Source organism: Pituophis catenifer, unplaced genomic scaffold (genome assembly GCF_029215685.1).
Source record: "Pituophis catenifer annectens isolate HBS135680 unplaced genomic scaffold, rPitCat1.0.hap2 SCAF_2, whole genome shotgun sequence".
Classification (NCBI taxonomy): domain Eukaryota; kingdom Metazoa; phylum Chordata; class Lepidosauria; order Squamata; family Colubridae; genus Pituophis; species Pituophis catenifer.
The window spans coordinates 127,885,710-127,901,301 of NW_027256882.1; the positions used below are offsets into that span (position 1 = coordinate 127,885,710).

The following is a 15,592-nucleotide window of genomic DNA, read 5'->3' on the forward strand; positions in this document are numbered from 1 at the left end:
CTGGTGTATTCTTTTCAGATATTCTCTTCTCACTAGACATGATTTATAATAGAAAATCAGTATATCTTTGCTTTTACTTTTGTATATTTGCAATGGGTAAGAACCCTTTCCTTCAGTAGTCTTGCAGGCTGCTTACCCTATTTGTTTAGCCAACAGTCCTGAGTCCTATAGCTCACATGTCACCAGATGTCCAGAAACTCCCAACACCTTATGCATTGTCCTTGTTGAATTGAGCAACAACGAATCCAGTATAGGTTTCTGTAAGTTACGTCTCACCATATTATTTATGGGAGAGACACTCTTCATCTGCCTCCTCTGACAAGATCTGTCAAGTATGGATGAATCATTGGCATAGATCTCATCTTCTTCAGAGCTTACAAGCCCCACAACCACATCAAGGTAATGCTAGGTAATAATCAATGGGGGATTATATTATTATTATAATTCATTAGATTTTATTTTATACTCCTAAAGGGCAAGATGCAATCTGAATTCATAACATATTGTCCTATTTGAGTTACTTAACCATCTTCCCTTATTTTATCTAGTTAAACTATAATTAAATGTAAATCTCATGACTATGCTATGAAACACAATAACTGATGTCCACCCAAACCTGCAGATTTGTAGTTACACCCAAGGATCTTGCACAATATACATCAACTCAAAATAATTATGGCTACTATTTGCAACCCTAGACTGGTGCAATTTAACATCTGCTTAACCAAATCCAATGAGGACATAGGACAACTTAAAACTAGCTTCAGAATCTCTGTATTAAAAAAAAAAACATATTGATTTATCATCTTTGAAATTATTTCTTAGAGATAAATCCTTGTATATAAAAGTATATATGTGTGTGTGTGTGTGTGTGTGTGTGTGTGTGTGTGTGTGTGTGTATAGTTAATATTTCGGGTTTCTTCCTGTGTAATTGTGGATATATCCCTAAAAGGGTAGAAGCGACGTTTCGACAGAATCCCATCTGCCATCATCAGGCTTATGTCAGCAGTGATGGCAGATGGGATTCTGTCAAAACGTCGCTTCTACCCTTTTAGGGATATATCCACAATTACACAGGAAGAAACCCGAAATATTAACTACACACACATACATACCCGTGAAAACTTACATAAATATATATATATATTTTCTTGGAAACAGTATATACTTCTGTACTGTCTAAATTGACTGAAACTAGGATTACGATAATTTAACAAGGATAAAAATGAGAAGCTGCAAGTAAACATTCCACTTTTTTTTCAAAGTACTTGTTGAGACATCTCCAATCTAATATATTTACCTAAAAGGAACACAAACTTACATTTAAAATGGTTTTCACGTAAATAAAGCCTAGATAGCGAAAAAAACGATGAACACAAATAATGTTTCACTTCACACCATGTCATCCTAGGACTACTAATTCCAACTGAAATTAATTCTGAAGATTCCTCCTTCCCATAAATATATACCTGGAAGAAGTCCCTAAAAGGACAGAGCCAGGACAAAAAACAAACTTTTTAATAACTTCATTAATACTTATTAAAAGTGATTGCCTGTAAAAAATATATCCACTGAAAACACTAATTGATCTCCATATACTAACCATTCTCTAAACCAGAGAGAAACAGAACATACTTACATGCAGTCATATGTATCCCCTCTTCTAACAAGTAAGAAAAGCATAAGAACAAGACAAAAAGAAGCCTGCTAAATTGGCTCCAGACCCATTCTAGTTCAACATGGGGATGTTCGCATATCCCACTTGCAGAGTTGTTTCCCAAACCTGGAGGTAACAGAATAGACCTATTATCCATGAATTTATCCAATTTCTTTTAAAACCAAGTAAGTGATCATCACCCTATACTCTAGAAAGAAAACCTACTTATTAATGATATAACAAGATGGAGATAAAGTTAAGAAAAAGGTAGCTGCACAAGGAAAGGAAGGAATAATTTGAACCTCCAGCCCATTCTTTTGTTTCAACACCAGTCTTCTATTCAGCAAATTTAAGGCACCCTCCTCCCAATTCATAAGTATTTATTGGGAGATGGAATTGTCTTGATATAGATTTGCTATCTGTAAATATGGCATTCACTAACTCATTGTATGAATTAAACCATGACAACAAAAACATAGGGCCATACAACATACTTTTTCTAATAAATTTTCATTTCACTCATTAAAAATATTTAAAATACGGCTTGAAATAATTAAATGTTTAGAATTATCTGAACATTCATCCAGACATTAAATTAAATACTTTATCTGAACCCTGTGTTTCATCACTCTAATAGGAAGAAACATTTTCAGATAAATATGGCCAGGAGTTAAAGTTAAAGGAGCATAGCCCAACCCCAAAAATATTTCCACATGTTAACAGCTATTTATGGATTTAAGTAATGTCAGCTATGGTGTAAATGCAACAAAAATTTCCTGAGGCTATGCACCTGCTTTGTTTTAGTTTTTAATGAACTGCATTTCATGATCTTAAATGTAGCATGAATGAACAGAACATTATGAAGCATGGAGAACACTGAAGATTAGGAGCAGTTTATGACTTTTTGATAAACCTTGATTTAACAGACCTTGATTATTCAGTTAACACTGGAGAAGGTCAACTCAAAATACACACACACACACACACACATACACACACACACACAGAGAGAGAGAGAGAGAGTACATATTATACTCAGAGTTTATACAGTTTATAACAGTAAAATCTAATATAAACTAAATTTAAAGACACAAAATACAGAATAAAGAATACAAAGAAAAGAGAAGTACAAGGAATACAATCAAGAAAGAAATAAGAAATATATAAACGACTTCCCATTTTCATCACAAATATAAACAAATTTAGCAACTCTTCACTCTCCCTAAAGTTACAAACATTTTATCAATTCACCTGATATTCCATCTTTTATCTATAAAATAATCCATGAAACATAATCCTGATTTCAGCAGAAAGTCAATAAAGGACCTGGAGTAACAATATATCTTGTTTTAATCATAATCAAATAAACCAACTTTATATTCTTTCCTTTTAGTTCTAGCAGTCTTAATCTTTAGTTTATTAAAATATCGTAGGATTTGATTTCTCTTCATTTCTTCTTTGTCCCATCACACAGAATTTGTCAAGGCTTTAACAAGCTTCTTTTGTAAATCCAATAGGAAAAGTTATCTAGGTCACTCTATTGGTGTGTTTATTTTGTAGATTCAATTAAACATCCTTTTCTAAATTATTCTCTTGGCCTTTCAGTTGTAACACCACTTTTGATATTATCTCTATCTTCTCAGGTAAAATTTGTTCTACATCTCCCATTTCTTCAACAGTACTCTTTGGACATAATCTATGTACAAAAGATGCTATTGAGCAGACATTATTACTGATATTTTTGATATTGTGGTCACTACTACCTGATTCCTTTCTTTAAAAGTATCATTCACTATTTTTATCATCATAACATTTTGCATCAAATTACAAGTCTGCATCTAAAATCTTTAGACCTCTCTAGAGACCAGTTTTTAAAATCATGAAATTGCTTATCCATATTATGTCTTGTAAAAATGAAAATGCAATCTCTTTCTCATGAAAAACAGTTTGTACATTATAATCAATTTCAAATCTTATTGTAAAAGTTTCAATGCTTAATTTTATCTGGACTTTCTAAGATCAAAATCTTTCTTTCTAAGATAAAAATATTATTTAGCTTTTAGCTGTTTATTTCAGATTCTTTAAATTCTTAAGCTTATGATTAAAATGTTCATTTGTTCAGGATTGAAGAAAAATTCACTAGTGTTTTCAAACTTGTCATTAGGAAAGTGTCTAACAGAGGTAGTTTATGAGCAATTTCTGAAACTGGTTAGAAAGTGAGGTTTGTGAACTTAGTGTTCTTTAAAAATCTCTGCCAAGGTTGCAAGCAAGATGGCCAATCCAGATGAACTAGAAATAAGTTTTGAAATTATTTTTAAGAATATTTGCAAAGAGAAATTACTGTTGTTTTGGGGGGAAAATGGTAGGAGAGCATTCTGAAGACTGATCTCTAAAGGAAATCAAAAAGAACTAAAGATTGCAATTAAAGAAGAACACTTAAATTCAAATGGCTAACACAGAATGGAACAAAATATTTTAATATTGAACTTACTGAACAATAATTGTGAACAATGAACTGAGAAGTTAATTTCAAGAATGCTATTATAGATAGACTATATAAATGATGTTATGGAACAGGAACAAGTTCTATCATAAAAGACTGAAACTGATTTGAACGTGGATTTTAAAATGATAAGTTAGAAGAATGCTATGGAAAAAGCTAATACACTGGATATACCAGTGAAATCAGCTGATGATTTAATAATTAAAAGAGATATACAAATAACAAACTGAAGAGTGACTTGGATAACTTTCCTATTTTGGATTTACAAAAGAGACTTGTTACAGTTTTGAAGGATTCTGTGAGAAATGACAAAGAAAAGGGGAAAATAAATCAAATTCTTGGACATTATTTTAAGAGATTAAAGGCCAAGATTGTTGAAAGTAAAGAGAAGGAATATAAAGTTGGATTAAAGATCAAAATAAATAGGTTGCTATCTCTGGTAACTCTTTGTGGATTTTTGCTGACCAGGACTGAACAATGAAGCTTTAAAGTTTTGTTTATAATTAAGGGAAGAAGAGATACTTGGTTGCTTTAAGAAAAAGTGATAAATTAACTAAAATTGTTTATACTTGTTCTGATGAAGGGGGAAATCATTTCTTTAATATTTCCTTTCTTTTTATTTATTATATTCTTATTTTGTCTTTTTCTATTTTTCATTTTTCATTTTCTGCACTTTGTTTTTTTCTTTTTAAAAATTTTTATTAGCTCTTATCTTTTTAAATGCAAAATTTAATTACATTATGCATACACACACACACACACACACACACACACACACACAGAGAGAGAGAGAGAGAGAGAGAGAGAGAGAGAGAGAGAGAGAGAGAGAGAGAGAGAAGTACAATCCTAAAGACTACAAGTCCATGCACTTTTCTTGGCAGCAATACTGAAGTGGTTTGCAATTAATTTCTTCCAGACAAGAATTTTGTTATAAAAATTAGTGAGAAGAGATTAAAAAGACAGACTAAAACCAGCATAAAATGCTTCTTATTCCTTATTCGAAATACTATTAGAATGTAAACACACCTGAATAAACACACCTGAATTCAAGAAAACTGTTTTTAAATTTAAATTCTATATCTATTGGTAATTTTCATATTTAATGTATTATAGCTGTACTGGAGAAATTGTTCAATTATTTGAGTAATGTTTTGGGGTTACTTGATTTTTAATAAAATTTGCTGTTCCTTATTTTGATGTTTAGTGTAATTTTATTGATTCAAGTTATGGCAGCTACCTTGGATACTTTATGAAAAGTTAACTATATGTTTCTCAATAACTCGATCTAAACATTTTACTTTGAAAAATTATGGATTTATAGCTTGTAGTGTTAGTTGGGGCACTTATTCAAAAACTTTTCAAACAGCCCTGGAGAGGAAGACACCACACACATACCCCTCAAAAAACAAACAAACAAACAAACAAACAAACCATGCCAACCTATTTAATCTTTATTTAAATTACATTTGCTAAAAGAGTTAAATACAATGGGAGTGCACTAGACAAAAAAGTAATCCACATTAAATCTACTAAAATCTCTCTTGCATAGAGTTGCCTAACATGGGGGCCAGGCCACATATATCTCATCACAATAGGAGTAAGGTAACTAAATTCAGCTGTGTACCACAGGACCTATGGTGCACAGGGTAGTAGGGCTTCATGCTGTGGTGGCTGGCTGCAGTGTGGGACCTGAGGCAGCACCCCTCAGCCGCAGCAGCACTGGTGCTGAAGTACAGGCCAAGGAGCAATGGCAGCCAGCAGAGACTGCTGAAGGGCCTGGACTTCTCATCAGCCCCAGTTCCGCTGCTGAGGAGTGTCAGCATGCAGGGGAGCCAGAAGAGCAGGGATGAAGGGAAATGGGCGAGGAGGAGTTGAAGCACCCTGAGGTCATAAATTTGGGGAGGCTGCCAAGTATCCAAATCATGAGGGTGTTGCAGCAGCCATAACTTCAGGAAACAGGCACAAGTTCCATTTGTTCAGCACTGCCATAATTTCAAATAGTTGCTGAACAAATGGTCCGTTTTCTTTGAAAAATATGCTCAAGCAAATGTGTCTAATTTCATAACAGTTAAATGATTTAAATAAATACCATATAAATGATAGCTAAATATTATAGAGAGAGAATAAATAATATTGTACAGAAATTATTAGGAAGTATTTGTGGCTTATTTCTGGAGGTGATGAAAAGATATAAAGATATCACTTAAAAAATTTCTTTTACAACAACCAACAGGAAAAGAAGTACAAGCCTTAAATAGAAGAAAACTTTTAATTAGAAAATCAATAGGTTGATTTTGCCTCTTGTTTAGAACCTTTAACATCCACAGAACTTTGTGTTAAAGACATTAAAGTTCCAGTTGTATGCCTTGGGCATTTCTAAGTTACATCACATTTCTTTAGCATTTGCGGGGACATGTAACACTAACCAACATGTTGAGAGGAATCCAGCTACCTCTCCTTTAAATAATTATAGTACCTACAAATTAGAGAAAACCATTGGCGTATCCTAGCAATAGAAATATCAGATCTGGTTTTGTTGCTTTTGTAATAACATGATGCAAGATACAAACAAAAACTAGTTTCTTAGTAATCAGGGAAAAACCTGACACACCTCCTAATTGTCTGCATAACCCACGTAGACTTTGTCTTTGTAAGATGTAAGAATCAGCATTACCTCTGGGACATCTTCCCCAAGCTATACAAATCATCACTATTAAAAGTGGCATGATTACTTGGCAGCAGGCACATCTTACTGCCACAGAGATGAGAATCTGTAGTTACCCTTTGGCTCCAATAAACTATGAGCAATAGATATGCCCAACCTTAAGGGAGGATTGAAAACGCCATAATAATTACTCTTCAGCACCTCTAAGAGATCAAGCTGACATGTCATTGTTCCTAGGATTATTTGTTCACCTTACTTTACTTTAACAGAAGCACAAGAAGAAAGTATCAAGTGGTCAACTACTATGAAAGTCCTCTGCCTCAAAAAATATAATCATACTGTTTTGGAAAAGAAACATTTAAATGATTCATTTCATCTTAGCATTCTGAGGATATTTCACTGTCAACAAATATTCTCCTATTCTCATATAATCTGGAAACTCTGGTTGAGATACAGAATGCGTTAGGAAGAGGAGAGGATAAAAAAGTCAACATTGAGAATGCAAGTAAACACATACAAAATCATCCTAGGATCTTCCTCCTGATCAGCACTTTACCCAAGAAATGGAGACAAAATATATGGCATAAACTAGGAAAGGGATTAGGTTGTTGTCCAAAAGTAAACAAAACAAAAATACTTTAAATAAGAAGGACCTTTAACACAAGGGACCTTTTTTCAATTTAGATTGTTTCTTCTCTCTGCTTCTTCCAAACTTCCACTACACTGATTGTAGGGGCACTACCGTCCATAGGAGCTAAAGGTGGCAAAAAGAATGGAAGGGATGAGAAAATCCCCTTCTAGTATCTTCCTTAAATTCATAGCCTGCAGAAGCTAAATCACAATTCAAGTTGTTTACCTAAATATATTTATGTGTTGTAGTTACATTCTGTCTTTCTACTAGACACTCAGAGCAGGCACTCACGTTTCTTTGCTCTTTCCTCCAGCAAAATTTTCTAGAACTCTGTGACGTAGGTTGGGCTGGGAATATATTCTTATAGATAAGACAATTGTTTTAAACTATGTTTGTTGAACAAGCCATAATAATCTGGTCTATCAATAAAGTTAATCCAAAAGGTAAACAAACAGCATTATAGTTCCATATTCTGGGTTAGTTGGTAATTGGTCCAAATCACCCAGTAAGCTTCATGATTGAGTGGGAATTTAAACCAGTCTTCACTTCTAATACAACCTTCCAACTGCTACATTGTAATAGCTTTTCCAAATTAAATGCTATAAAAATTGATTTAAATACTACAAACTTCTACTGAGCATTTCTATGAACAAGCTGATACAATTTATAGGCAGAGTTTAAAGTTATTACATGTGAAATATCTGAGATAGGTCTTTCAGTCAGAGCAGGCATTATTAAGCTTGATGGATCTCAAAATAATACATTCCTATATTTCTAACTGAAATGAACATTCACATCTGAACTTTATCAATTCACAGAAATGAATTTGAGTGAAAAAGATGTAATCCCATGAAAAAAAAGTCTAAATGAATCATACCCAAATTGTGATTGTAGCTTGGAAATGCACTGCTAGTAAAAAGGGAATAATCCATGGTGTTTGGGTTCCTGTTTTAATGGCAAATTAAAAAGGCACAAATAAGGGAGCAGTTTAGAAACCTATTCTGCACTTCCCTAATTGACAGATATGTTCCCTAATTTTAAGTATATACAGGCAACAAAATTTCAACTCACTGCTTGAAATCAAGACATTTACAACGAGTTGAAAGCTAGCAAAGGTTATGTTCAATACTCAGAGCTACAGATTTATTTTTGTGCCTTTAAGACTAAAAAAACTGCATAGCAGGGCTATCTCTTACCTGAGGCATAATCTACAAGAGCACGCAATTATTACCAAACAATGTTATGTTAAAGCATGGAAAGCTTGCAGAGAAAATGCCTTTTCTTTGACGCAAATAAAAATAGTTCTCAAGATATGCTGCTTTACTTACTTACTAGCAAAGGTACTTTATTTTAACCCTATTACTCATATTTGTATAGTGTACCTCTATTAAAATAAATTAACCATAACTTAAGTTTCTATGCCCCAGGCTACTCCAAGATGAGAACATCCCTATCATGCAAGCTAGAGTGCTACACCCTGCAGGGCTAGCAAAACATTTGTTAATATATGAGGCATGTTTAAAAGCAAGTCTATCAATCCAAAAACCTAAATCAAATGTTTCTTACAATTAAATAAATGGTAAGTTTGAAACCATTTACACATATACATATGTGTAAACAAAGTATCTACATCAAAATCTCATACACAGAATACATAATATCAAAACTCATCTTCTAACATTCATACAACGAACATGCATGTATAAAAGACTGGGAGCTATTAATTAACAGATTCTGAGCAGGTAATAAAGTAAGAATTTAACATTTCCCTCCCTTGCTGTAGTCTGGAGTTTGATTTGGTGTTTTTAAAATCTGTTTTATGATAAGTGGGGGCAATAAGCTGACTTTGTATAAATATACAAAAGTATGAAGGCTATTGCTTAACGCGTTGTAAGCCGCCCTGAGTCTCCGGAGAAGGGCGGCATATAAATTAAAGCAAAAAAAAAAAAAAAAAAGTACCCACCCACCAGGCAGTTGTGAATCACTGATATAATTAATGAAGGCAGGCATCATCAGTAAACATATAGAGCATATACTCCACAAGTAATGCTGCCTTTTAATTATAACGCAGACATGACATATTTGAAACCTGTACTTGAAAGAGATAAAAGTTGTGCTACCTGTTAGTAATAAATTCTTTCATAACAGGTGTCCTATCAACAGGTGCAGAAGAACAAGCCCATAAGTGGAATTAGGTTGTGAAATGCACAGTGCATGTTTCAACAAGAACTGTCAGTATTTAGCAGCTTGCCTTAAAAGACAAATTGAACAGTAAAATACAATCTTGCCACAACTAATTCAGGAAGAAATATTTCTGGAGCGGTTCTGATGTTTATATGCTTAAATCTCTTGTCCTCACTAAGAAAACATGTAATGATCAAAATGGGACATCTTGTATTCATTTGATGCATTGGTAGTTTAATTCCATGAGGTAAGAACTAGCTTTGCTGGTAGTTTTTGTAATCAACTGTACAAATAAACATGGATTCTCAGTGAAATGATTTTTTTTAAAAAAAAAAAAAATTCAGGATTGGAAAGCAGAGACTTTCAATTTGCTGAATTTCCCTGGCTAGCCCAGCTGGAGCTGTTTTGAATTTCAGCTTAACATCTGGAATGTCACAGATATCTTGATCCCTGTTATACATCTTGTAAGGTATTGAAGAAAATTCACATAAGCACAATGATGTCAAATTTGAAATATGCAGCTCTACAGCAGAAAGAAATATAAATAGTCTCAAAGAATTCACAAATTTTAGCTAAGGATGAATCACTTGGATATAAAAGTACTGCCTCAACAGCTCAGCAAAATATCAATAACTTCATGGACAGATAGACAATTGTTGCTCTCTTTTTTAAAAAAGAAATTTCTAAATATTTATTTTCACATTATTTTAATGCATACCACTAATTTCTGTTTCCTTCTCAGATATCCCAAGGTTGGACTGAAGTTGGACTATGTTACAACTAATGAAAAAGAAATACTTGAAAATAGCCATTGCCTGTTATCTACACTTGTCCAAAACATGCTGGGATCACAAACCAATTTTGTTGCAATTGAGAAGAACAGACCATGAAAGATCCAAAAGGATGGCCAAAACATCAAGCAAACCTTAGTTCCTATTACCATTTAACATTTTAAAGCCACAAAAATTGGGACATTAAAAATGGAAGAGACAGATTAATATTCTACTTAAAACAATTTTGAGTTTCATTCAAAATTAGCCTAATAAGCCAAACACTGTTATCTATGAAAAGATAACTAATGTATAATTATACAATTATATAAATGGTAGTTGAATATAGTAATCAAAATTCATTTGATTTATATTTATAAGTTGTTTATTTTTTCTAAAATAGTTTTCTAATATTGACTGCAATACCAGCTGCCCATTGCTTATAACATAACCTTTACTCATGAAAGGAAAAAATATTGAACACCCTCAAAAAACCATTTTTTTCCAAAGGAAAAATAGGTTAAATAAGCTACCAAATCAATAAAATTGCTCTATACTTGAGCAATTCCTGTAAAGAAAGGTAAATATCTTTATGAGCAAGTCTCTAGTTTCAAGAAAATTACATCTCATTCAAGTTTCGATTCAACTTGTTCAGTTTTCACCTGTTTCACTTAACATACTCTAATAACAGGTGGAATAAAACCACACAGAACAAAGAAGATATGACTAATATTAAAGTAATATACATCCTACAAGTTTCATCAAGCAGCAACAGGCTTTGTTAAGTAGATGAGGAAAACGTTTAACTCAAACTTTGCCAACATGAAATATAGCATATTTCTTTTTCTTCTTCTTTTAAAGAACAAAGAAAAGCATCTAAGTGAGTTTTCTTTCTACTAATAGGAAAATTAGTTTCACTAATACTACAATTTCACATAATCACAGAAAGTTTCTATAGCTGAAGGATGGAGCAGGTAAGACTTTGTTCTTACTTTCTATTCTTGAGTTTAGAAAAAAAAACATGTGTATTTCAATCTGAGACCCTACCTGTTGAGATATGCCCCAGCATACTAGCACATCATAAGCAGACAAAGTCCCTTACTCTATGGTAATACCTCCTTCTGTAGCTACTTAATGGCTGTAATTTGTTCCTATTTGTAAAAGAACTCAAGTCAATGGTTTTAATAATGAACAAAGCAGAGGATGAATAGAAGAATATTGTTTTTTAACCATCTTCTTCATCACTGAATCCATTGTAAAACACACAAAATGAATGTGATAACTAAACATAAGGCAGCTGACCATAAAAATTTCACAAATTTATGCCAATATATAAAAAGTTATTAATAAATCAAGATTTTCTTAAATTTAATAAGTAGCATATAAGCTAGTCTCTCAGTTGTCATAGATTAGTAGTTGAATAAGCCAAAAGTGTGAAAGCTACATACTGCAGGAAAGAGGGAGCATATAGGAATACATCTCATTCTCAGACTAGTAATCAATGTATGTTATATTGAGATCTCTTAACTATTTACCTCAGCTGGTTTGTAAATAGTGTCACATTCAAAACTAAATAAGTGACTAATAATGTCTATGAATGATTATCATTATCTAAATGTTTTTGTCAGGTGATATATGCAATCCTTTGTCTTGTTTTACTTTTGCAACAAAAGTAAATATTCTTTAGGGATGTTGCATCTTATACTGCTAGAGAGTGACTGGTCGAGCTAGGAGGTGGAGTCAAATGAGGAGTTGGTCTGGAATCCCTACATAAGCTTAAAAGGATGAAGTCTGACTGCCCTTGAAGGCTGCTGAGCCTTAGCTAGTCTGATTCAGGTACAAACCACCAGTCTAAGAGGATTCCTGTATTATAGTCTTGCACATACTATAAACTGAATTCTTTGAGTGTGGATCTGATTGTTTGCATCTGACACATATGAGCCCAAAGAGCTCCAATATTTTTCATCATTATACAAGGTACATAACTTTGCAGATTTTCTTTGCCACATATGCTGAAGCCTTCTCTGATGCAACTAAGAGTAGCAGAGGAACTTTGTTCTGTGTCCTGGCAGCCACTTTCAACAATTAAGGGAGTTGACAGTTAAAAATAGCATTTAAAAAAGAAAAATGGTATTATCTTTGAAAACAATTGTTTACCAGGGCTTGAAGCATGCCATCCATTACAATAGTCCCGTCAATGGTCTGAAAAGAGGATTTAGATAATGTTGAAAGGGTCCAATCCAGGAAGTCTGCCATTCTTTTTTGTCTGACATCAGGGCGGGTAATAAACCTACATACAAAGAAGAAACACACACATTGCAAGTTACCTATTCAGAGCAATTCAACTGGTAACACATTTTTCCTGTTAGCCAAACTGGGTTTTTTTTCCCTGAAGGCAATTGTCCAATGGATGCTTTCCAACATATTTCAATTGGGAAAATTCCAACTGTCAGTTCTTTAACTCTGTCTTCCCTAAAGAAGGTCATAATGTAGAAATATGAATTGTCACAGTACACATCAAATCATCTTGAAATGGTGGAGGAAAGGAAAGAAAAATAGAAATTCAATTATAGCATATCAGTTTTTTATAAAAATATGCTTTAAAAGTATATTTCCCATTTTCCCATAACACAATTTTCAGAAAAGAAATAACTTTCTCCAAATCTTCTTTTCCTACTAGTAAGGAAGGTAAATCTTCCTCAAACTGATCTCAATGCAAAGTGATTATATGGACACATTCATATAGTTTTCTTGGTAACAATATGGAAGTTATTTGTAATTACCTTCTTCCTGTTTTTTGTTTCTTGGTTTTCTTTTACCTTTCCCAACTTGCCTGGAGTTCAGAAATGTCCTGATGATTTTCCATTCAAATAGTAACAAGCTCCAACCCCAAGGTTGTTGTTTTTTAAAAAAAAAATAGCTAAATTTGCATGGACCTGCCACCTAGTGTGACATTATATAAAAGCTAGCAGCAAAATAAGGAATGCTGACCCTGCTTTTTTCCAGTTGAAAGATTGCAAAGGAAATTGGGAAATGACCTGATCTTGGAAGTTAAGCAGATTCAAGTGTCAGCTATACTTATATTGCATGCAAGTTGATCTTGATTAGAAAGCCAATATTGTACTGTCCCCATCCATGTTCATAATCACAGAAGCCCACTGGATGACTTTGGGCCAATTACTGTAGGCTGAAATGTCCGACTTCCCGGGGGGGGGGGGGTTGTAAACAAAAGCAACATTAATGTGGATTATGGGCTTCATAATGCTGTATTGTTTTATCAAATATATTTTCAGTGGATTTGTAATAATTCCTATAAATCCAACACAATATATAAATTAATTTACACAAATGTCTTGAAGTTCCCACTAGATATCACTAAAAGCATTCCAATATGCCTTGGCACTTAACATAAATTGTGCGTATTTCAAAAATGGCATGGAAGACACTTCCAGTGAAGCCGTGGCATCTCAAATGTCTCTGCCAAAGCAGGGCAGTGTTTATGGAAGACATTAGTGGAATAAACAGCAAAAAGGTGTACAGAGTGTTGATTTTGGAAGGTTCTAAATAGACTAAAGGGCCAGATGGATTTAAAATAAGAATATGAAATTAATTATAAGAAATTTTCCCAAGGGAAATTGCAGTTGTTTTGGAAAAGCATGATAATATAGGACTTTGAATGTTGGACACTAGAGGGAAGTAGAAGAAATTAAAGATGACAATGAAGTAAAATAATCAGATTTAACATATTAGAATAAAATGGAGCAAAATACTTAACAGTGGATCTTTTATGGAGACTTATGAACAACAGACTTGGAAATTAATTTTAAGAATATCTAACTTCATGGATGAATGGCATGCAAATGTTCTTACAAAAGAAGAACAAGCTATACCAGATAAGACTGAGATTAATTTTAATATTCATTTAAACATGAGAAATTACAAGAATGATATGGAAAAGTATGGAGGATATACTGAATATACAAATGAAACTTGATGAGGTCTTGATATTTGAAAAAGAGAGAAACAGAAAAGTTATTTGGATAACTTTTTTTACTAGATTTACAAAAGAGATCTGTTAAAATTTTGGAGGATATTCTGAAAGGAGACCAAGAGAAGTTGTAAAGAAATCAAGCTTGAGAACACTATTTGAAGGTATTAAAAAATCAAGATTTTATAAATACAGAAAAGGAATATAGAATTGGCTTATTTGATCAAGGTTGTAATAGCCATGTTACAACAGAGAACAGCTATCTCTGATAGCCTTTAATGGACTTTTGCTGACCAAGAATGAATGGTGAAGTTTTAAGATTTTGTTTATAATTAAGAGATGAGATATGGGAAGAAAAAAGCATTTGTTGCATTTTAAGAAAAAGTGATAACTTACTAAAACTATTCGTACTTGTCATAATGAAGACGGAAGTTATTCCTTTTTTTTTTTGTTTTTTTCTATATTTTATTTCTTTTTCTGATCTTTCTATTTTTCCTTTTCAATCTTATTTTTTGTAGTCTCTATCAATTTTTATTTTTTATAATTGTAAACTTTAAAAGAAATTATTTTAAAAATGTTTTGGAAGAGTTGCGTCAAATCTCATTAAGTATAACAGTTCTTACTTATTCATTAAAATATACACATTTTTCCAACCTTGCACAGAAATCTGGAAAAAATGGGATGCTTTAGTGAAAAGCAAAGAGAGGCTGTAATTAAACAAGATCCAAAAGACTTTTGAACAATTTTCAAACTATATGTGACCCTAGACTGTATGTTCATATTCTGTGAAATTAGATCTATTTCTACATAAAATGTTTTAAAAATCACATTTTAATATATTGCCATTATATAATAAAGTTAAGCTGTAACTTCTGAGGAATTTTGCCAGTGTAAATTACAAAAAATAAAGCATTATTAGATGTAGTTGTAAAGCATTATTAAAATAATTTATAAATCTATTTATTTGTAAGGCCAGCTGATTTATAAAAACTCTGGGTGGCAAACAATAAACATGGAATTCAAAAAATAATTAGCTAAAGAAAAAGCAAACAATAGCGTGGAGGAAACAACCCAGATCATGTATTTTTGTAACAATTTTGTTGTTAATTTGAAACAAATAGTGTGGAGGAAAGATGAAGAGTTGAGCTATTGAAAGTATTTAACAAATGTTGACATGTTATGTCAAAACTTTCA

At 32.7% G+C, this 15,592-nt stretch overlaps 1 protein-coding gene across 1 annotated transcript in view; it reads right to left on the minus strand.

Moving 5' to 3' along the window:
• Positions 1-15,592, minus strand: part of TBCD (tubulin folding cofactor D) — a 148,634-nt gene that overhangs the window by 123,292 nt on the left and 9,750 nt on the right. The window contains exon 7 of the mRNA XM_070937478.1: positions 12,568-12,700. Within this exon, the coding sequence (XP_070793579.1) occupies positions 12,568-12,700 (133 nt within the window). The remainder of the gene's footprint in view (positions 1-12,567; positions 12,701-15,592) is intronic.